Raw genomic sequence first — 24,426 nt, 5'->3', positions numbered from 1 at the left:
TTAGTAAGACAGTCGATATTTCTGCAAGCTTTATTCTTTTAACGAATGCCCTCTTAACGTTAACGTTATGATGATGAATTGAAAATGGGGGACCCTGAAGTCATTCTCTGGTCTGCATCCCCTTAACAATTGTGTATTGAGCCGTACTGTATTGTACCCATTCTGCAATCTGTTAATAAAGTTTTCAATCAATCAATCAATCAAAACCTAATACACACACACACACCACACACACTCTCACTCTCACTCTCCATACCCCCTGTCCTTAGTATTCCAAGCAGGGAAATACATGCAACATTATATTTTTTCCTGTTCTTGTAGCTGGATAAATAAATAATACATATTATTTTTTATACAGTTTCATTGTCCCCGGAAGAAGCGAACCAGTTCCTCAGGAGACAGAGGAGAGCAAATCAAGTTTTCGAGGAGACGAAGCAAGGGCACTTGGAGAGGGAATGTGTGGAGGAGAAGTGTAGCAAGGAGGAGGCGAGGGAAGTGTTTGAAAACGACCCCGAAACGGTGAGTAGCAAGAGCCCACAGTAGTTAGTATCCCATTGTGTGTGATAGCAGAGATGAGTTCATGCCGTTGAGTTGGTTTTGTTGAGTTTGCACACTGGATGTTCAAGAGAGGTGATGCTGATGGTGTAGTTTGTCTACAGTCTAGTTGTTTACTTACATCGTGTTCATATTGACGTTAAAACACATTGATGACTGGGTGGTGACCTAGTGATTCAGTGTCTGGGTGTGTGTTTATGCTCCAATAAGTTCACACCACTGATGCCTCTCGCAACAACATGCATATGTAACGGATGGTATCGTGAAGCGCAGTCGAGAAGGGCTGGGGTGAGTAGCGGTGCTATGGGTTAAACTCACTCTCACATCCTCAAAAGATGCATAGACACGGTACTTGGAAGTGAATTCACCTCTTGGTATAGTGGTCTGTGTTGCTGCCCGCGGTGTGGGAGACTGGGTTCGACTCCCACTCAGGGCATCGAAGTTTGAGGTGACGTTGTCACAACCGTTACATATACTCTTGTCATGTCAAGGACAGTGGTATTTATTGTGTGCATGGGAGACAGGATTGATAGTCAGATAGTCAGTTACAAGTCCTGCCTTTTATAATTAGGTCTTTTTTGAAGACTCTCCCACTTCTTAAAACTCTCCCTTGGGTTCCTTGGTCTAAAAACTCTCTCATAGCCTCCACATACTGTACACGTGTGACTCAGTCTCTCGTTTAATCCAGTACTGGTTAGGCTATGTTATCATCCACTCCGTTTAAAACATAGACCTAGATGTTGATTTCCTTGGCCTATCCTGAAATGCTCTCTCACTCACTAGCTGTCTTTCTCCTCTCAACTCTTTCCCTCTATCTCTCTGTCTCTCTCTCCTCTCCCTCTCTCTGTCTATCTCTCCTCACTCCCTTTCTCTCTCCCTCCCTCTCTATTTTTCTCTCATCCAGATAATCTCTAATGTGAATCAGTCCATATCACTGTATGTTTTCCCCATGTGTTTAGATCATTATAATCAATGCAACAACCTGCTCCTGATTTGTCACCCATATTATGTGAATAATTCCAGCTTTCAGAACTTCATGCTAATGGCATTGTAGGCTTTGTATGTTGGTTGTGATTCTGGTTCGGCTCCTTTTTGGAGGCCATTCGTTTGGGGATTTTGAACACGTTTTTGTGTTTGTGGATTCCCTGTATGGACAGCTTTACACGCAAACATGCGCACAACACACACCGGCCGGGCCTACTACACATTCTCTCTTTGACACACAAATACAATAATCAAATCTGTGTCACACACACTCAGAATCCTTGTGTGGATATTTCGATTGGTTTAAATTCTGCCTCAATCAGCCTTTCCACTCATGTGAATGCGTAAGCCTATTTGGTATGCAACATGTCAACTAAATATGCCAACTCCCTCCAGATCTCGTATAAATAGCCTAATGTGTCAAGAAATGTGGTAATATAAATGTAAAGTAGTATTTTATTGTAAAAAAGAAAAAAGAAAACTGAAATAAAATATATATTAAATATATACTATGTATTTATATATATATAGCCTATATAATGTTATTAATTTAGCTAGGCTAAGATACACTGCCCTACAAAGGCAAACCGCACTACCGCAGTAAAAGTAATCTAAAGTGACAAATGACTTCAAAGTTCTTCTGCTGGCCAGGGAAAGGCTGGTACTGTCGTTAGTTTTTTGCTTTTTGGAGGGCTTCGGTTGCTGTGTCTGCTGTGAACGTTTCATTTACGGGGTGAGGGGGCTGTTCTGTACTTTCTTAAAACTTGCTATTATTAATAATGAATGATGTCTTTATCACATGCTATCATTAGCCTATTATTGTGATTATTATGCTGAGAGACTAAAGCTAAATCGGACTTCAAGTTTTTTTCGGTCTTCATTGACATTTAATTGGCAAAAGAAATGTGCAATAATACAATAAATGACTCTTAGTCTATAAAAAGGAAACTGCTCATAGGTGTAATGGGAACGAAATAGCCTGTGCAGCCTAATGCCAAGAATAATAAAATACTTGCAGAGACGAACGATGTACAGCTTTCCAGATGCGTGATCATTTACCCATAACGCTACCATTATGGGAGTGGCACATGATGCCTGGTAACAAAACACATGCACTGTCGCAAGCTATCTACCACCTAGGAGGCTGCTGGTCCACAGACTGACGGGGAGCTATCTACCACCTAGGAGGCTGCTGGTCCACAGACTGACAGGGAGCTATCTACCACCTAGGAGGCTGCTGGTCCACAGACTGACAGGGAGCTATCTACCACCTAGGAGGCTGCTGGTCCACAGACTGACAGGGAGCTATCTACCACCTAGGAGGAGGCTGCTGGTCCACAGACTGACAGGGAGCTATCTACCACCTAGGAGGAGGCTGCTGGTCCACAGACTGACAGGGAGCTATCTACCACCTAGGAGGCTGCTGGTCCACAGACTGACGGGGAGCTATCTACCACCTAGGAGGCTGCTGGTCCACAGACTGACAGGGAGCTATCTACCACCTAGGAGGAGGCTGCTGGTCCACAGACTGACAGGGAGCTATCTACCACCTAGGAGGCTGCTGGTCCACAGACTGACAGGGAGCTATCTACCACCTAGGAGGAGGCTGCTGGTCCACAGACTGACAGGGAGCTATCTACCACCTAGGAGGCTGCTGGTCCACAGACTGACAGGGAGCTATCTACCACCTAGGAGGAGGCTGCTGGTCCACAGACTGACAGGGAGCTATCTACCACCTAGGAGGCTGCTGGTCCACAGACTGACAGGGAGCTATCTACCACCTAGGAGGAGGCTGCTGGTCCACAGACTGACAGGGAGCTATCTACCACCTAGGAGGCTGCTGGTCCACAGACTGACAGGGAGCTATCTACCACCTAGGAGGCTGCTGGTCCACAGACTGACAGGGAGCTATCTACCACCTAGGAGGCTGCTGGTCCACAGACTGACAGGGAGCTATCTACCACCTAGGAGGAGGCTGCTGGTCCACAGACTGACAGGGAGCTATCTACCACCTAGGAGGCTGCTGGTCCACAGACTGACAGGGAGCTATCTACCACCTAGGAGGCTGCTGGTCCACAGACTGACAGGGAGCTATCTACCACCTAGGAGGCTGCTGGTCCACAGACTGACAGGGAGCTATCTACCACCTAGGAGGCTGCTGGTCCACAGACTGACAGGGAGCTATCTACCACCTAGGAGGAGGCTGCTGGTCCACAGACTGACAGGGAGCTATCTACCACCTAGGAGGAGGCTGCTGGTCCACAGACTGACAGGGAGCTATCTACCACCTAGGAGGAGGCTGCTGGTCCACAGACTGACAGGGAGCTATCTACCACCTAGGAGGCTGCTGGTCCACAGACTGACAGGGAGCTATCTACCACCTAGGAGGAGGCTGCTGGTCCACAGACTGACAGGGAGCTATCTACCACCTAGGAGGCTGCTGGTCCACAGACTGACAGGGAGCTATCTACCACCTAGGAGGAGGCTGCTGGTCCACAGACTGACAGGGAGCTATCTACCACCTAGGAGGCTGCTGGTCCACAGACTGACAGGGAGCTATCTACCACCTAGGAGGCTGCTGGTCCACAGACTGACAGGGAGCTATCTACCACCTAGGAGGCTGCTGGTCCACAGACTGACAGGGAGCTATCTACCACCTAGGAGGCTGCTGGTCCACAGACTGACGGGGAGCTATCTACCACCTAGGAGGCTGCTGGTCCACAGACTGACAGGGAGCTATCTACCACCTAGGAGGCTGCTGGTCCACAGACTGACGGGGAGCTATCTACCACCTAGGAGGAGGCTGCTGGTCCACAGACTGACAGGGAGCTATCTACCACCTAGGAGGAGGCTGGTCCACAGACTGACAGGGAGCTATCTACCACCTAGGAGGCTGCTGGTCCACAGACTGACAGGGAGCTATCTACCACCTAGGAGGAGGCTGCTGGTCCACAGACTGACAGGGAGCTATCTACCACCTAGGAGGAGGCTGGTCCACAGACTGACGGGGAGCTATCTACCACCTAGGAGGAGGCTGCTGGTCCACAGACTGACAGGGAGCTATCTACCACCTAGGAGGCTGCTGGTCCACAGACTGACAGGGAGCTATCTACCACCTAGGAGGCTGCTGGTCCACAGACTGACAGGGAGCTATCTACCACCTAGGAGGAGGCTGCTGGTCCACAGACTGACAGGGAGCTATCTACCACCTAGGAGGCTGCTGGTCCACAGACTGACAGGGAGCTATCTACCACCTAGGAGGCTGCTGGTCCACAGACTGACAGGGAGCTATCTACCACCTAGGAGGCTGCTGGTCCACAGACTGACAGGGAGCTATCTACCACCTAGGAGGAGGCTGCTGGTCCACAGACTGACAGGGAGCTATCTACCACCTAGGAGGCTGCTGGTCCACAGACTGACAGGGAGCTATCTACCACCTAGGAGGAGGCTGGTCCACAGACTGACGGGGAGCTATCTACCACCTAGGAGGAGGCTGCTGGTCCACAGACTGACAGGGAGCTATCTACCACCTAGGAGGCTGCTGGTCCACAGACTGACAGGGAGCTATCTACCACCTAGGAGGAGGCTGCTGGTCCACAGACTGACAGGGAGCTATCTACCACCTAGGAGGAGGCTGCTGGTCCACAGACTGACAGGGAGCTATCTACCACCTAGGAGGCTGCTGGTCCACAGACTGACGGGGAGCTATCTACCACCTAGGAGGCTGCTGGTCCACAGACTGACAGGGAGCTATCTACCACCTAGGAGGAGGCTGCTGGTCCACAGACTGAGAGGGAGCTATCTACCACCTAGGAGGCTGCTGGTCCACAGACTGACGGGGAGCTATCTACCACCTAGGAGGAGGCTGCTGGTCCACAGACTGACAGGGAGCTATCTACCACCTAGGAGGCTGCTGGTCCACAGACTGACGGGGAGCTATCTACCACCTAGGAGGCTGCTGGTCCACAGACTGACAGGGAGCTATCTACCACCTAGGAGGCTGCTGGTCCACAGACTGACAGGGAGCTATCTACCACCTAGGAGGCTGCTGGTCCACAGACTGACAGGGAGCTATCTACCACCTAGGAGGCTGCTGGTCCACAGACTGACAGGGAGCTATCTACCACCTAGGAGGAGGCTGCTGGTCCACAGACTGACAGGGAGCTATCTACCACCTAGGAGGAGGCTGCTGGTCCACAGACTGACAGGGAGCTATCTACCACCTAGGAGGCTGCTGGTCCACAGACTGACAGGGAGCTATCTACCACCTAGGAGGAGGCTGCTGGTCCACAGACTGACAGGGAGCTATCTACCACCTAGGAGGCTGCTGGTCCACAGACTGACAGGGAGCTATCTACCACCTAGGAGGCTGCTGGTCCACAGACTGACAGGGAGCTATCTACCACCTAGGAGGAGGCTGCTGGTCCACAGACTGACAGGGAGCTATCTACCACCTAGGAGGCTGCTGGTCCACAGACTGACAGGGAGCTATCTACCACCTAGGAGGAGGCTGCTGGTCCACAGACTGACAGGGAGCTATCTACCACCTAGGAGGAGGCTGCTGGTCCACAGACTGACGGGGAGCTATCTACCACCTAGGAGGAGGCTGCTGGTCCACAGACTGACAGGGAGCTATCTACCACCTAGGAGGAGGCTGGTCCACAGACTGACAGGGAGCTATCTACCACCTAGGAGGCTGCTGGTCCACAGACTGACAGGGAGCTATCTACCACCTAGGAGGCTGCTGGTCCACAGACTGACAGGGAGCTATCTACCACCTAGGAGGAGGCTGCTGGTCCACAGACTGACAGGGAGCTATCTACCACCTAGGAGGAGGCTGCTGGTCCACAGACTGACAGGGAGCTATCTACCACCTAGGAGGATGCTGGTCCACAGACTGACAGGGAGCTATCTACCACCTAGGAGGAGGCTGCTGGTCCACAGACTGACAGGGAGCTATCTACCACCTAGGAGGAGGCTGCTGGTCCACAGACTGACAGGGAGCTATCTACCACCTAGGAGGAGGCTGCTGGTCCACAGACTGACAGGGAGCTATCTACCACCTAGGAGGCTGCTGGTCCACAGACTGACAGGGAGCTATCTACCACCTAGGAGGCTGCTGGTCCACAGACTGACAGGGAGCTATCTACCACCTAGGAGGCTGCTGGTCCACAGACTGACAGGGAGCTATCTACCACCTAGGAGGAGGCTGCTGGTCCACAGACTGACAGGGAGCTATCTACCACCTAGGAGGCTGTTGGTCCACAGACTGACAGGGAGCTATCTACCACCTAGGAGGCTGCTGGTCCACAGACTGACAGGGAGCTATCTACCACCTAGGAGGCTGCTGGTCCACAGACTGACAGGGAGCTATCTACCACCTAGGAGGCTGCTGGTCCACAGACTGACGGGGAGCTATCTACCACCTAGGAGGCTGCTGGTCCACAGACTGACAGGGAGCTATCTACCACCTAGGAGGAGGCTGCTGGTCCACAGACTGACAGGGAGCTATCTACCACCTAGGAGGCTGCTGGTCCACAGACTGACAGGGAGCTATCTACCACCTAGGAGGAGGCTGCTGGTCCACAGACTGACGGGGAGCTATCTACCACCTAGGAGGAGGCTGCTGGTCCACAGACTGACAGGGAGCTATCTACCACCTAGGAGGCTGCTGGTCCACAGACTGACAGGGAGCTATCTACCACCTAGGAGGAGGCTGCTGGTCCACAGACTGACAGGGAGCTATCTACCACCTAGGAGGCTGCTGGTCCACAGACTGACAGGGAGCTATCTACCACCTAGGAGGCTGGTCCACAGACTGACAGGGAGTTATCTACCACCTAGGAGGAGGCTGCTGGTCCACAGACTGACAGGGAGCTATCTACCACCTAGGAGGAGGCTGCTGGTCCACAGACTGACAGGGAGCTATCTACCACCTAGGAGGAGGCTGCTGGTCCACAGACTGACAGGGAGCTATCTACCACCTAGGAGGCTGCTGGTCCACAGACTGACAGGGAGCTATCTACCACCTAGGAGGAGGCTGCTGGTCCACAGACTGACGGGGAGCTATCTACCACCTAGGAGGCTGCTGGTCCACAGACTGACAGGGAGCTATCTACCACCTAGGAGGCTGCTGGTCCACAGACTGACAGGGAGCTATCTACCACCTAGGAGGAGGCTGCTGGTCCACAGACTGACAGGGAGCTATCTACCACCTAGGAGGCTGCTGGTCCACAGACTGACAGGGAGCTATCTACCACCTAGGAGGCTGCTGGTCCACAGACTGACAGGGAGCTATCTACCACCTAGGAGGCTGCTGGTCCACAGACTGACAGGGAGCTATCTACCACCTAGGAGGAGGCTGCTGGTCCACAGACTGACAGGGCACAGCCGCGGCCGGAAGCATTATGTTTTCTGGTTGTCCATACGGCTGTCCGTATGTCCCATTCTCATGAACACAATATCTCAGGAAAGCCTTGAGGGGATTTCTTTGTGGTGCCTTTTATTGGTCTATATTTGCCATATCTTTGCAATATTGTTATTTTTTTGTGATATATATATATATATATATTGCATATAGGAGCACCGTAATTTCACCAGATATATGCAGCTTTTAACGTCAATGGCTCCATTCTGGAATAATGAATAATGAATCACTCTAGCAATGATCAGGGTGTTTCTGGAGGGAGAAATTATGCAGTTGTTTAATACTCTGGTTGACTCACCACGACACCATTGTATTCAGATATGACTGAATTAATTAATTAATCAATCCAGGCAAAATTCCACAATCCAACATGATATGTGGAAGAAGGTGTCTAGAAGAGATCCAGGAGATTACAGGCTGTTTCTCACTGTTCTCCAGTTTAAAGCACAACAGTGAACTTAGAATGAACTTCCAACATCCTTCACGATAAAAACAACAACATTGCGTCCATCGCGACGTCGCTATCGTGTGTTTGTCCACGTTGAGATATCGAGGCTGAAACGATATATATTGTGCAGCCCTGAGAGTATAGCCACCGCTAGCGCTAATAATAGGGCCCCATTTATCCAAACCCCTCGGGCATGGAGGCCTTTGAGGGGAATGACATATTCGGAACACTGAAAAATATATATCGACATTCCAGAGAGAGGCTTATTTTAAAACATGGAACCTCTGATACACACAAGCGTCTTCGCGGCCCGTTCTGCACTTCAGTCCTAAATGTTTTACTCCTTCATTGTAATGTCGAGGAGGAGGGATACGTCTCTATAATTAGCATCTGCACAGCGAATGCCAAATTGTCACTTATGACGCCGGATTCATGTGATGGATCAATTTGGACGTTTTGGATAAACAAAGGGCTCCACTGTAAACATAACTAAAAATAGACGGATGGATGCTTTGGCAGTGAGTGACGCTGGCCAGCTGCTCTGCATCTCACATCAACTCTTTGGCAGTGAGTGACGCTGGCCAGCTGCTCTGCATCTCACATTAACTCTTTGGCAGTGAGTGACGCTGGCCAGCTGCTCTGCATCTCACATTAACTCTTTGGCAGTGAGTGACGCTGGCCAGCTGCTCTGCATCTCACATCAACTCTTTGGCAGTGAGTGACGCTGGCCAGCTGCTCTGCATCTCACATTAACTCTTTGGCAGTGAGTGACGCTGGCCAGCTGCTCTGCGTCTCACATGAACTCTTTGGCAGTGAGTGACGCTGGCCAGCTGCTCTGCGTCTCACATGAACTCTTTGGCAGTGAGTGACGCTGGCCAGCTGCTCTGCATCTCACATTAACTCTTTGGCAGTGAGTGACGCTGGCCAGCTGCTCTGCATCTCACATCAACTCTTTGGCAGTGAGTGACGCTGGCCAGCTGCTCTGCATCTCACATTAACTCTTTGGCAGTGAGTGACGCTGGCCAGCTGCTCTGCATCTCACATTAACTCTTTGGCAGTGAGTGACGCTGGCCAGCTGCTCTGCATCTCACATCAACTCTTTGGCAGTGAGTGACGCTGGCCAGCTGCTCTGCATCTCACATTAACTCTTTGGCAGTGAGTGACGCTGGCCAGCTGCTCTGCATCTCACATTAACTCTTTGGCAGTGAGTGACGCTGGCCAGCTGCTCTGCATCTCACATTAACTCTTTGGCAGTGAGTGACGCTGGCCAGCTGCTCTGCATCTCACATCAACTCTTTGGCAGTGAGTGACGCTGGCCAGCTGCTCTGCATCTCACATGAACTCTTTGGCAGTGAGTGACGCTGGCCAGCTGCTCTGCGTCTCACATGAACTCTTTGGCAGTGAGTGACGCTGGCCAGCTGCTCTGCATCTCACATTAACTCTTTGGCAGTGAGTGACGCTGGCCAGCTGCTCTGCGTCTCACATGAACTCTTTGGCAGTGAGTGACGCTGGCCAGCTGCTCTGCATCTCACATTAACTCTTTGGCAGTGAGTGACGCTGGCCAGCTGCTCTGCATCTCACATTAACTCTTTGGCAGTGAGTGACGCTGGCCAGCTGCTCTGCATCTCACATTAACTCTTTGGCAGTGAGTGACGCTGGCCAGCTGCTCTGCATCTCACATTAACTCTTTGGCAGTGAGTGACGCTGGCCAGCTGCTCTGCATCTCACATCAACTCTTTGGCAGTGAGTGACGCTGGCCAGCTGCTCTGCGTCTCACATTAACTCTTTGGCAGTGAGTGACGCTGGCCAGCTGCTCTGCATCTCACATTAACTCTTTCATGTTTTGATCCGTTTCGGCTTAATCCTCCTTGTGATTTGTGATCGCAAGTGAGTTCACTATTAAGATTAGCCGAGTGGTGGGGGGCGGCTGGGTGGCGCAGCGGACATTGCGCTCGTCACCAACGCAAGAGACGCCAGGTTCGACTCCGGCTTCCGGCGTTGCCTCCGGCTTGGGCCAGCCGTCATACTAACTCAATTGGCAGAGTTTAGCGGGTGGAAGTCGATGGGTGGTAATCTGAACGTTGTGGACAGCGACTCCTACAGGTCGGTTGGGGACACCTGCACAGCAGAGACAGGAAATGGCGGGGGTAGTGTGAGCCTCCCACACGTTACACCTCGCCACTGAGAGTCCACACTGGCAGGTGAAAAGATGTGACAGGCTGCCTCCTCGTGTATCGGAGGGGACGCGTGTTGCTTTTTAACAGCGGAGGAGTGCAAGAATGTGACCATGTGACCATGTGACCGCGGCAGCGCGAGAGAGCGGCAGTGCGGAAATAGGCTGTCTATTGCCATTCTCTAAGACAAACGCTAACCTTAACCAGCTCCTTAACAGCGCCTAAACTTAACCCTTCTAACCTTAACCAACTCCGAAACAATGCCTAACCTTAACCTTAACCTTAACCATGCCTAACCTTAACCGGCGAAAGAATACACGTTAAAAAAAAAAAAAAAAAAAATGTATGGGATTCGAACTTGTCACCAACGGACCGCAGGATCGCAGGACCGCAGCGCTGCCAGGTGAGCTAAGCTTCGAATGAAAATCATGGCGGATTACGGCTACATAATGCCGCAAGCTCTGCCGCTCCGCTCCGCGGGGCGGAGGGGGGCGTGTCGCAGCCAATCAGGGAAAACGCGGAAGCACTCGGCAGCACTCCTCCGCTGTTAATAAGCAATAGGCGGAGGGGACACGTGATGCAAGGCTTCTATCCTCCCTACAACCCGCCAGTGGGGGGCATATGCGAGCAACGTTCAAGACAGGGGAGGAGAGAATTGGCACAGTGGAATTGGGATGGGAGAAAAATAGAAAAAGAGGAGAAAAAAGTGGATAACAAAAAAAAATAGTAGCCGAGTGGTAGAGAGCGAGAGAGAGAGGGTGGTAGAGATGGCAGTAGAGGGAGAAAGAGAGAGAAGTTGAACTGCGGTCAAAGGAAAAGGTGAGGTAGGGTGACTTGAGTGTGTGTTTCCGTGTGGTACGGTACACCAGGAGCAGGAGAGGATTTGCCTGTGTGTGGCTGGCACTCGCAACACGCAACAGAACTGCAGCCTCATTCATAGATGCATTATTCATTCTGCACATGCCCATCTCTGACTGAGCATTTTCCTCTGCTGCGGTTTTCTGGCTCTGCAGAAAGAAAGAGAGAGAGAGGGAGCGAGAGAGCTGGATGGGGTGGTGGTGTTCCTGGTTACACAGTTACTTACAGTTGCCCCTGGCAACCCACATCCTCTGCAGTGTCCAAGTTTCTGCTCTTGTCATTTGCAGAGAGCTAAGGCCTGACGAGCTGAGAGCTAAGGCCCAACGGGTCGTTAAACCTGTCTCGCAACAGATGAAACAAACTTTGGCGTCACTTTTAGTAATAACCCCGACTTCCTGTAACCATACTTTGATGGACTCTGCCAAACCCCTATCCTACACAGAGTGCCTACACTGGAGAGTTTCAGAGATTACATTCAGCTGTTCCATTTGGCTCCTACTGCAGTGGTCGCTCGATGGAGAACTCTTATCTGTCCCCTCGTGCATTTATTACCTTCTGCTTCTGGCCTGGAGGCTCTACAGTATGTAGGTTACTGCTGCTGCCCGGAGGAAACAAGGATGCTACGGACTGCTGAGGAATGCAGAACATTCTCAGGAAGCCCCCAGCTACTGGGCCACACCCACTAGAGAGAGAGAGAGAGAGAAGCACGCAGAGAGGGCAGTGCAATCAGGGTTCTACTCTGCCTGAAGCCCCTCTCTCCACACACACACACACACACACACACACACACACACACACACACACACACCGTCATTGAGCTGAGTATTAAGAGATTAGATTAGGGAATAGTATGTTATCATGCAACCTGAAAAATCTGTGCCATCAAGATTAGCACTGTGAGAGAGTTTCCTCACAAACTCTCACTGACCTGTAGCCGTTGCTAGCTGATGCAGTGCTTTTAGCTGCAGTATTGAATTGGATGTAGTTTAAATATATATATATATATATATATATAGTTTTACTTCTCTGAAATGTGCAGACTCTCCTACTATGGACACAGGTTAAAGGAATGAAACAAGACCCATCTTCATATACACAACTCCCCGTGAGGACATGATTTAGCATATAGTCCCACGTCAGTGACGGCTGACATGTAACTTTATATCCTTCTGTCTTTCCATTCAGGAGTACTTCTATCCCAAGTATTTAGGTAAGTCATCATTTATTTTCCACATTCATTCATCATCTTAATCCCTACATTCCCTTCTCATAGCATGTGAACGAGGAAGTCATTGATTTTCTGCCTGCTCTGTCCGCCCAGCCTGTATGGAGAAGTTTGGAGACTCTGAGAAGAAGAAGCAGGACCTGGTAACATGTGTCCACAGTAAGTGTTGACCTTTGACCTCGGTGATTGCTAGAACTTCAGAAGGTATCCACGTTTGGTTGGTTTTTCACCTTAAAAGTTGTTTATGAACCTAACCCTTACCGTACCCTTAACCATGAAGGGATATATCTGATTCTAGGAACCCTAACTCTTATTTCTTACTTAACCAGTGATGGTGTTTGTGATCATCATCACATGATGTGTGGTCGGTAGAGTCCTCTCTCAGCACAATCCATGCTGTTTCTAGCTCCAGATAGTCGATGCAAAGTCAGCGGGTCGAGCTCCTGTCTGTACAAGCCGACGCTGACATTTACTTTGTGTGCCGTGGAATAAAATGTCAGTGAGCCTCTGTCGGCTTGTACAGACAGGAGCGCCACCCCGTTGACTTTCTGTTTGTTTGTGGCAGGCTAGCCAGAGCTAGTATTACTTACATCTTTGGTAAGTAAGAGGTAGGCAGCTAGGGTTCCATAAATCGGAACTATCCCTTTAACCTCACTGGGGACACTACACCGGAACCTAAAATAGACGTAAACATTTGTTTTGACTATGGAAGTTATAATTCACTTCAGTTCAACGCTGATACTGTCTAGCCGTGACCGCGATGTCCGCTACTTGACAATGAGGTGGCATATGTGACACTCTGTGGTATCTACACCCCATCACCCTCCAACCCAAACCCACCACACTCCAACCCCAACCTCCTACTCAACCCCCGTACCCCACCACCCTCCTACCCAACCCCACCACCCTCATACACCACCACCCACCACCCTCCTACCCAACCCCACCACCCTCATACACCACCACCCACCACCCTCCTACCCAACCCCACCACCCTCATACACCACCACCCACCACCCTCCTACCCAACCCCACCCCACCACCCTCCTACCCCACCACCCTCATACCCAACTCCACCACCCTCATACACCACCACCCTCATACACAACCACCCACCACCCTCATACACCACCACCCTCCTACCCAACCCAACCCCACCACCCTCCTACCCCACCACCCTCCAACCCAACCCAACCCAACCCCACCACCCTCCTACCCCACCACCATCATACACAACCACCCACCACCCTCCTACCCCACCACCCTCCTAGCTCCTACCCAACCCCACCACCCTCATACACCACCCCACCACCCTCCAACCCAAACCCACCACCCTCCTACTCAACCCTCCTATCCAACCCCACCCCCTCATACACCACCACCAACCTACCCCACCATCCTCCTACCCCACCCCACTCTCTCAAACTTTCCTCCTCTCTTCCTTAGTTTATTTTATTCCTCTCTCTCTCTAGTGTATTAATAGCTGCTGAGGAGAGTAAGAGGGTTGGGCTGTACTGCAGTATCGCAGCTCTGCATCAAACTCAAGCACACACTTCCTCCACAGGGAAGGTGGAGAGTTGATGAAAAGGTGTTAGAAAATCACAACACAAAGAGGATGATGATGAGTTAATCCTGCATTCTTTTTGGCATCTCTAGGGAATCTGTCCAGGTCAGTTTCTGACCTGTCTAGGTTAATCAGCCCATGTAATTTTTTGACCTGTCTGGGTTAATCAGCCCAGGTCATTTTTTGACCCGTCTAGGTTAATAAGCCTAGGTCAGTTTTTGACCTGTCTAGGTTAATCAGCCCAGGTCGGTTTTTGACCTGTCTAGGTTAATCAGCCCAGGTCGGTTTTTGACCTGTCTAGGTTAATCAGCCCAGGTCCGTTGTTGCAGCATGACACAGCTAATTGACAGCCTGACTGGCGAGCAGCTTGCCGGTGGGCGTGTGTGTGTGTGTGTGAATGAATGAGACAAGCGTGTGAGTAACTGCAGCACTTGGCTACCCCGATGTCATGCACCGGTGAAAGACACACCCCCTTCGCGGTCCCACGTGGTCCCACGCACTTCCGTGACTGCACCACTTGGCTACATCCATGCCGTGCGCCAGTGAATGGTCCCCCCTCCTCCTCCTCCTCCTCCTTTTCACCGCCACACACGCTCCCACGCACTCCATGAGTGCAGCAGCAGCAGCCTGCTATGTGAGCCGGCGTTGTAGCAGTGTGTCACAGAGAGTAACGGTACTCTGACGTGAGCGGAGCAGACCAGTGATGCTTTCTGCTGCATCAGGATACAGGAGACCTGTCCCAGCTGGCTGCACTCTGATTGGCTGATCAGCTGACAAACCACACGGGTTGCTATGACTCAGCTGCAGTATCTCTCTCTCTCTCTCTCTCTCTCTCTCTCTCTCTCTCTCTCTCTCTCTCTCTCTCTCTCTCGCTCTCTCTCGCTCTCGCTCGCTCGCTCTCTCTCTCTCTCTCTCTCTCTCTCTCTCTCTCTCTCTCTCTCTCTCTCTCTCTCTCTCTCTCTCTCTCTCTCTCTCTCTTCCCCCCCCCCTGCCTTTTTATTACTCCCATCTGATGCCCATCATTCTTTCTCTCAATCCTACTCCATGGGCCAAGACCAGAAATGTGACTAGTCGGCAGCACCCAAGGTGGCAAATTCTGGTCCAGTATTTTGAAAAGGTACATGTCTGTAGATAATAGTTTGATATGTTAACCATAGCTGAATGGTAGCTTAGTCATAACTTTAAGCCCATGAAGATACCCACCCTCCATAATAGTCTATAGACAAGACCAGATATTAGATTACATTCAAACTAAGTTTGGCATCCAACCAGAGTGCAAATGTAACAGTAAAGTGCAATAGTAATATGTACAGGTGATTAAACGGGATATAAAATACATACATTTGTACTACTCAGTATAGTGCTGATCAGTTTTATGTACAGAGTTGTAGTATTAATACATACAGTGATACAGGTATAAAGACACTATGGTAGTAGTCGTAGATCATACTGGCCAGCAGCGTAACTAGTAAGAGTAGGTACATTTATTATATATATATGGTAAATATATAAATGTATATATGCTATATACAGCACTATTGTGCATGCCATCATACGGAGTTATATGGGTAGACTATAGTATGAGGTAGATAGTTATGATATCTGTACCACCTAAAGTGGCAAAATAATTTGTCCAGGTCATGTGGATATTTTGCTTTGTGATGACCATTTAAACTTAAAGGAACATTATGGGAAATGCACTTTAGCACAAATTAATCACAGCTAGGCTAGTGGTCCCTCCATTCATTTGTGCTAAGCCTGGCTAGCTTGCAGCCGGACAGCTTTCTACTGAACGCACGGAGAGGACATTTGTATCTTATCTTCTTGCCTGACTCTGGACGGTAAGTGCATTTCCCATTAAGTTGTCGTGTTCCTTTTAGAAATTGTAGCTTAGAGCCCATATAAAACAACTTATTGACAATTCAGCTGACATCACAGTCTTAGCCGACTCAATTTTAAAGCCAGAGCAAAGATAGAAGTAACATCTGAAACCAGAGATCTTGAGGAGACTGTAGATACCAGCCAATCTCTAGTTTACCAGGAAGAGGATGGAGAGGTTTTCAAGTATAACAAGTATGGCCATTCTATAACCGTGACCATTGACCTCTCACTTCAAGATATTTGAGTGAAACTGGGCTCCACAAGAGTCTTCACTTCCACAAACATAATGATGCGTGTTAGTCCCGTGCAGTTTAGGGTCAAAACATACAGCTCTGTATAAAGATGTGATTTTCACACATTTTCAGCTGCCAGCGGCAGTCGGTAGGTCATGCCATCCCAGAATATTGAAAAACCTTCTTTGTCATGACATGGTACATGGAATTTGCCACAATGAGAGATATTAGTATGCATGATACTACATACGAGGAGGCATGTACAGCATGCCTTATAGGACCACTAATCAACACACATATTTTACCTGACCCTTCCTGAGCATAGCTTATTTATTTTTATTTCAAAATCTTAGCTTTGACCCTTTGTCAAATATGCAAATGTTGGTGGCAGCTGGGTAGAGTAGAGGTCTGAGCACTCGCCCTCCACCGCAGAGACCCAGGGTTCAAATCCCAGCTTGGTCAGTCGTCCCTACAAACACAATTGTCAGTGTTCGCGGGTGGGAAGCTGGTGGGGTATTCATTAGCTCATTCAAATCTTTGTTTTTACTCAAAAAGCAACTGAATATCTCAAGCTTTAAGCAGGGTTGGAGTTAATTCCATGAGCTAGAGGCATCATAGTAAAATGCAGATTTACCCTGTTGTTCTGAGCAAACTCTCTGGACCAGCCAGTCACTAGAACGGGTTCCATAGGTTCCAGCGTTCCATTCCAATAATGATGTGATATAAGGAAAATGAAAAACTACCAGTGTTTGTTGCGCCTTTCAATCAGAGAGGGCCAACCAACCTTCTCATAAATGTCACAGTGATGAGTATCTATCACCATTAATGAATCATGGCAGAGTCCAAGTATTTAATATTTGAGGCCGCAGCACGTCTATAGATTACATCACCATAGTCCAAGACTGATAAGAAAGGTTTCAACAACTCTCTTCCTGTTAATCAAAGGAAAGCTGGTCCTGTTTCTGTACAGTAAGCCGCTTACGTCACAACTTGTAAGCAAGGTTGTCCACATGGAATTTAAATGCAAATTTCTCATCGAGCCACACACCATTTATATTCAGTGACTCTCTCAATGCTACAACCACTTACGGTAGATATGTGTAAACCATCTAGGGATGGGAATCGAGAATCTGAATCGATTGGGAACCGGTTCCTAATTGTCCGATTCCTGGAATCGCATGCCTCCGTGACTATCGATTCCTCTTATCGATGCCATGTTTTTCCGACAGTTGCACATTTAAATACAATAACGTTAGTGCCATGCATGCAGCCATAGCAGACTATTTGATTCATTGACTAGGAAAACCTAAAGGGCTCGATATTGCGACCGTTTTGTGTGTGCAGTGAAAACTGAAAGTGCTTTGCGTCCTAGTCATTAATTTACATCAGTGGTCACCAACCTTTTTAAGCCCAATATCACTTTCTTTTTTGGTGAAGGCAAGATCTACCTATTGAAGCATTGAGAGAAAAAGACAGCCAAGATTGTACTTTAAACTAAATGACTTTTATTTGCCTGTATTCTAATTGCATGCAATGCTTTGGTCCAACATTAAAACGTCAAAGTAGAACTGTAATATGTACTTTCTCAGTCAGTGCTTAGTGCAGTCATCTTATGCAGCATCACTTTTCACATCAAAACAAAAGTAGAACTGTAATGTGGACTTTCTCATATTATTAACATTGACAAACATATTTACAATTAGCATTTTATAAAGTAGAACTGTAATGTGTACTTTTGCAGTCAGTGCTAAGTGCAGTCAGTGCTAAGTGCAGCATCACTTTTCACATCAAAACAAAAGTATAACTGTAATGTGGACTCTCTGGGAAAGATCTAAAAAAAAAATGTATAAAAAAAAAAAAAGAGAAAAATCTGGGAAAGTCTCAAAGATCGACCAGTCGATCGCGATCGACGGGTTGGTGACCACTGATTTGCATGGTAAAGTAACGTTAGCCTCTAGCTAGCTAAATAGCCATGCTCATTGCAGAGAGAGACAGAGAGAGAACACTGAGCTGGCACGGGTGGGGGCTCGGGTGGGGGGGGGGCTGTGTGTGTGTGTGTGTGTGTGTGTGTGTGTGTGGTGTGTGTGGAATTTCGGTAGGTGAATTGCTTTCCTAGATGTTACTTATGTGTCAGTTATGTTTTTACTTTTAACCTTTATTTATACAGGTAGGTTATTGCTAACAAATTCTCTTTTGCAATAACGACCTGTTGAATGCAACTACAGTTCAATAGATTAAATTAGTTCTCAAATACATAATTTTATTTAAGTGTATAGTTAAAGGCCAACCTTCACGTTGTATTTTTGTTCAATAAACAATGTGGACTAGGCCAACGGTGACTTTCATGAAGAAGGGAAAAAAAAGTATTGAAATTGACCCAGTTTTAGCGTTTTTATCAAACATTTTGTCTGCCCAACACAATCACCACGCACGTGGATATTTTAATCAATGGTTCATAACGTGCGTGTGTAATCGAAATGATCTCGTCACAACAGGTGCAGGGCACCAGGGGGCTCACCAGGGGGCGCTGAGAGTCACACACAGCTAGTGGCAGGCACTGCAGGCAGAGAGCCTTGCTACCATAGATATATGCTTGCTACTACTAGCCGAATGAAAATGTATCTGTTTCACCTAACACTATTGCTCCGTGATTATAGCCATCCATCTCTAAAGCTAACCACTGTTTGTAAAAGCCACAACCACGTTACCATATTTGTAATAATGTAAATCATTGTGTCGTTGTACATATTGTGTTTATAACGTTAGTAGCTAACATAGCTTAGCTTGGTAGCTATTGTGCTAACAACATATCCCGACATCCGGCTCGCTGGCCGGCATGAACGGCCGACCCAAAATGGTTCTCTCCTCTCTGTACACCCCGTCCCCACGGGTACCCTGCCGGGGGGCCCATGGACGCGACAACGGCGGCAGCCGTAGGGTGCTCGAGCCCGTAAAGGCTAGTGGTACACGATAGCTATGAGCTAACTAACGCTACAGGCTCAAACACCCTACGGCCGCCGCTGTTGTCGCGTCCACAAGCTCCTCCGCAGGACACCTGTAACTGAGGGGTACAATTCCCTGACTGTATTAATCAAGTACTGATATCATTAAATCACTACCGTCTATGTACTCCTGGCCAATACTGTACATAAGTATTTTAGATTAGAACACTCCCACAATAACACGGTTTTCCACACAAAATACTTGTTTACAATATTTATTACATATTACATAATATACTTTGCTTAGATTGCGCTTATAAGGCAAATAGAATGTGCAGGTAAATCAATAATGGATATTAAGGATGATCTCTATGGTGCTCTGGGAAAGGGGGTACTACCGGTTGTAAGCCAGCAGAGGGGGCCAAAGCTCTAGGCAAGTCAATGGTTCACGGAGGCGATGTCATCCCTGGAGCAGCGGGGAGAGGCAGCCTGGTCCCAGGATGCGCGCCGTGTAGGTGAGAGCCGTGGAGTCTCTGGTACGACAGAAACGGGCTTGAGTGATGTCCCCACGGGCACGTGGATCCCACAGCAGTGGGTGTAGACGGTTTCTCTGCTTCCAGCAGCTTGGTGAAGAATGAAGAATAATAATCCTTGCCGGAAAAGTGGCACTGCGGGCGGGGTGTAAATCCCCCGTGGTGCTGCTGCTCCGGTGTAGATATCCTCCGGTGCGGTAGTGCACGGTTGACCTTGACGTTACTATACTATTAGCACGGGCAATAAGTGCTCTATGTCGACGCACAATCACTCACTCCACGTGGTCTTTGACTCGTAATGAAGGTTTACTAATGAATAGAGAACGATACGACAAACAGACGTATTAGGATAACACGAGACTATCTTGAGGCAATGCGAGCCCTGCTCTGCCCACGTTGCGTAGTGGGTGAGACGTTGCTTGGATAACTGAACCAGACTGAACTGAAGGCGAACTGAAAAGGAACTGCAAGGGGGGTTCTACATTTCTGGCGCCCTATTTATATGTACCGTGGACAAATAGTGCCTATCTCATTTCTGTCGCCTCTCGGTCTCGTAGCCGTGGGCGAAAGCGGGCATGTTTGGGCAAGTCCTGGCGGTAGCTTTCAAGTCAGCTCGAGGGGGGTATGGCGCTGGGGGGTCGCTTCCAATAGGAGAACGAATATTATGGTCTGTCCTGCTACCAGGTAAAGGGATATTCCGTGCATATTGTTCAAGGAATATACAGGGGATATCAAACGATATACAAATATTATACATGGGATCTCAGGCAATAAATATATATATTCGGTTTAATCTGACCCTTTGTAACAGCCGCCCCCTAATTAGTCCCACCTAATTAGCTAAGCAGGGACAGATTAACCGCACTGTCCACTACTCAATGTCAGCTCGGGGTGGTGACTGGTCTATGGTCATGACGACTGGACGGGATGGAGGGGGGCTTAGGAGGAAGCGGGCCTGAGACTGCTTTGATCTGGGCTTGGCTGTGCTTTCTCCTCCTCCGTCTGTTTCTCTTGTTCGCTCTGTACCCCGTGTGAGGAGGGGCCGGTCCCGGCCGCCCCGTCAAGGAGTCGCTTGGGGTGCTGGGTTCGAGGTCAGCTACGTCTGGAGCGCAGCTGAGGGGGGTGGAGTTCCGAACTCCCTCTGGTACCCACGGTTCTCTCACGGGCCTCTCGCTTAATGTCAATAGCCTCTGCTGTACGGGGGAGAGGCCGGTGTCTTCTTCTGTCGCTCTGGAGTGGAGGCAGCTAGTGGCTGCTGTTCGGTTGAGAGATTTAGCGAGGGGGCCTTGCAATGTCCATCCTAGGCGGGTCTCGACTGCTGCAGGACAGCCTCGGGGGCCTGTATGGACCCGGTCAATCGGGACTATGAGTTCTGCATGGTCGGAGCCTATCAACAGGGTCGGAGTAGCGCCGTCTATGAGCGGGATAGGTAATTGGCGCAGGTGCACATATTTATCCATCAACTTGGTGACAGGGTAGGTGTACTGCGATAGTCCTATTTCTTGGCTGGTGAAAGCATTTGTAATCCTATACCGTCGCTCTGGCTGCCCGCTTGCTGCGATAGTGAAGGAGACATTCTCGCCCTTTATCGTCTTTAAATCTCTTCTTATTGTCCGAATCGTCATTTGGTTCTCGCTCCCCCACAGTCCCAGCTGGGCCGCAGCGGACGCGAGCAGAAGGGTCTTCTCTGACCCGTCATCAAGGACGGCGTAAGTGTCCATGACTTTGTCCCCGTGGCTCAGGAGCACTCTGACCACTTTGAGGAGCACACGGGGGGTCTCGCTGTGCTGGTCAATGTGGAGCACTCCTGTCTCGGGTGGTGACGAGTCGCACCTTGTCCGCCAGTGTCTGCCGTGGCAGTCGGGACACCAGGGAGCGGTCTGGTGGAACTTTGGTTCTGGTGCCACCGCCTCGGCATGGTACAGTACCGTGACGGGCCCACTCTGTTGTCCTGGGTGACGCTTGTTGATGTCGTGCAGGACCTCCAGGTGGGTGCCACCGCACCTGCTGCACTTCTTTTTCAAGCGGCACTCAGCTGCTAGGTGGTTGCGCGCGCAGCGGAAGCAGCGGCGGTGGTCCTTGACCCACTGGCTCACATCATCCGTGGTCAGCTTCTTGAAATCTTCGCACTGATGGAGCCGATGTTCTCCCGCACAGTACTGGCACTCAATCTTCCACTGGTCCTCTTTCGTCGAGGGGGTGTTGTGGTTGGAGTGCTGCGGTACTGATTCGGCTTGGTGCATGACAGTCACCGATCTTCTTCCATCATTTATTCTCCTGGGTCCCTCTCTGGAGCTTGGCGTGCTCCGCCCGAAGGTGTCCAGTCGTAAGCTGCTGACCTCTCTCGCCAGGAAGTCGGCCAGATCAAGGAGGGATGGCTCGGGGCCGTCGGGGTCTCGGTAGTCCCTCTGCCGCCTAAAGCGCTCCTGTCTTGCGGGTGGCAGCTTCTCCAAAATCCTCTCAACGTTAGAGTTGGCGTATAGCTCATGCCTGCCCTTCTCCCGTTGAGCTCCCAGCATCCCCACCAGGGACTGCACTTTGATTGACAGGTCGTCTAGTGAACGATTGTCTGTGGCTGGGGGTAAGCGGTCAATATGCCTTATCTCTTCTATTACGTAATCCCATATACGTCCATATATCTGGTCCAGCGCCGCTAGGGCCGCTGTGTATGGTGTCGAAGAGGTGGCATAGGCTAGCGCTATATTGTGCGCTCGCGGTACTTTCAGGTGCTTCAGTAATATTGCATACTTGTGGCGTTCATCAGCGACATCCACCATCATTGTCTCTAGGCACATCCGGAGCTCCGTGTACTGTGCTCGACTCTCATAGGCGAAGTCTGGAAACGACGGCGTGGCGATGTATGATGTCATGGATGACTGGCACATCGGTGAGCGTTGGGGGAGAGGCCTCCTAGGCGAGTCTCCTCTTGCATGTCGTCTTGGGCTGGTACTTGGTGGGTACCGAAGGTCGGGTACCCAGGTGCTGTTCCTCGGGGCTGGCGGTGCGTCAAACTCACCCGTGAGTTGAGTCGGGGGTTTGTAGCGCAGGGCCTCGGGGCTGACTTCTGGGCTGTACTGGACCTCCTGGTCCTGAGTACGTGGCTGCTGGTCGGGGCTATACTGGGCCTCCTGGGCCAGAGCACGTTGCTGCTGGTCGGCTTGACACTCCTCTTCCTCCTCCTCCTCTTCCTCTGCTAGGACCTGGAGTCTTTTGTTCAGTCTCTCGGCGTGGTCCGGTTCTGTACCCCGGTTGCTAGGTCTCGTATGGACCGGCTGGGGAGGGGGTTCAGAGACGTGGGCAGGCTCCTCCTGTTGGCGGGGTCCCGGGTCGCTTCGTCGGGTAGGGGAATGTGTCCTAGACCCGTGTCTGGACGATCTCTGGGAGCTCCGTGCGGAGTGAGGGGGTGTCGCCATGGCAACCAGTTTGTCCATCAGCTCCGCCTGCAGCCGGTCGCGCTCTGCCTCGCGCCGGGCATGGGCTGCGTCGCGCGCTGCTTCGCGCTGGGCATTGGCGGCGTCGCGCTGCGCATTGGCGCTGGCCTGGGCAGCGTCGCGCTGTGCGTTGGCGACGTCGCCCTGGGCGTTGGCGCTGGTCTGGGCAGCGTCGCACGTGGGCACGTGGATCCCACAGCAGTGGGTGTAGACGGTTTCTCTGCTTCCAGCAGCTTGGTGAAGAATGAAGAATAATAATCCTTGCCGGAAAAGTGGCACTGCGGGCGGGGTGTAAATCCCCCGTGGTGCTGCTGCTCCGGTGTAGATATCCTCCGGTGCGGTAGTGCACGGTTGACCTTGACGTTACTATACTATTAGCACGGGCAATAAGTGCTCTATGTCGACGCACAATCACTCACTCCACGTGGTCTTTGACTCGTAATGAAGGTTTACTAATGAATAGAGAACGATACGACAAACGGACGTATTAGGATAACACAAGACTATCTTGAGGCAATGCGAGCCCTGCTCTGCCCACGTTGCGTAGTGGGTGAGACGTTGCTTGGATAACTGAACCAGACTGAACTGAAGGCGAACTGAAAAGGAACTGCAAGGGGGGTTCTACATTTCTGGCGCCCTATTTATATGTACCGTGGACAAATAGTGCCTATCTCATTTCTGTCGCCTCTCGGTCTCGTAGCCGTGGGCGAAAGCGGGCATGTTTGGGCAAGTCCTGGCGGTAGCTTTCAAGTCAGCTCGAGGGGGGTATGGCGCTGGGGGGTCGCTTCCAATAGGAGAACGAATATTATGGTCTGTCCTGCTACCAGGTAAAGGGATATTCCGTGCATATTGTTCAAGGAATATACAGGGGATATCAAACGATATACAAATATTATACATGGGATCTCAGGCAATAAATATATATATTCGGTTTAATCTGACCCTTTGTAACAACACCCGTGAGGACGGGGGCACACAAAGAGGAGAGAACCACCCGCAGGGACGGCGGAGCTATAGGCTAACGTCAGTGTAGTGGTCCCGACTGTAGCAGGGACGGCGGAGCTATAGGCTAACTGTGATGCACCGAGTGGGCCACCATTGATCTACATGCCCCGATCTCAAATGGTTCACGACAGTAGACCTAATGCTAACGTTAGCCAGCGCCATATAT

The 24,426-nt window shown here is 50.3% G+C and overlaps 1 protein-coding gene across 1 annotated transcript in view; it reads left to right on the top strand.

The window, feature by feature from the left end:
- gas6 (growth arrest-specific 6) overlaps window positions 1-24,426 on the top strand; it is a 124,378-nt gene that overhangs the window by 530 nt on the left and 99,422 nt on the right. Inside the window, exons 2-4 of the mRNA XM_084309221.1 lie at window positions 359-519; window positions 12,632-12,656; window positions 12,768-12,830. Of these exons, the coding sequence (XP_084165347.1) occupies window positions 359-519; window positions 12,632-12,656; window positions 12,768-12,830 (249 nt within the window). The remainder of the gene's footprint in view (window positions 1-358; window positions 520-12,631; window positions 12,657-12,767; window positions 12,831-24,426) is intronic.

The sequence above is a fragment of the Notolepis coatsorum genome (assembly GCF_963971535.1).
Source record: "Notolepis coatsorum genome assembly, chromosome: 2".
In the NCBI taxonomy this organism is placed as follows: domain Eukaryota; kingdom Metazoa; phylum Chordata; class Actinopteri; order Aulopiformes; family Paralepididae; genus Notolepis; species Notolepis coatsorum.
The sequence above is the reverse complement of the archived record's forward strand: the minus strand, read 5'-3'. Positions and strand labels throughout refer to the sequence as shown.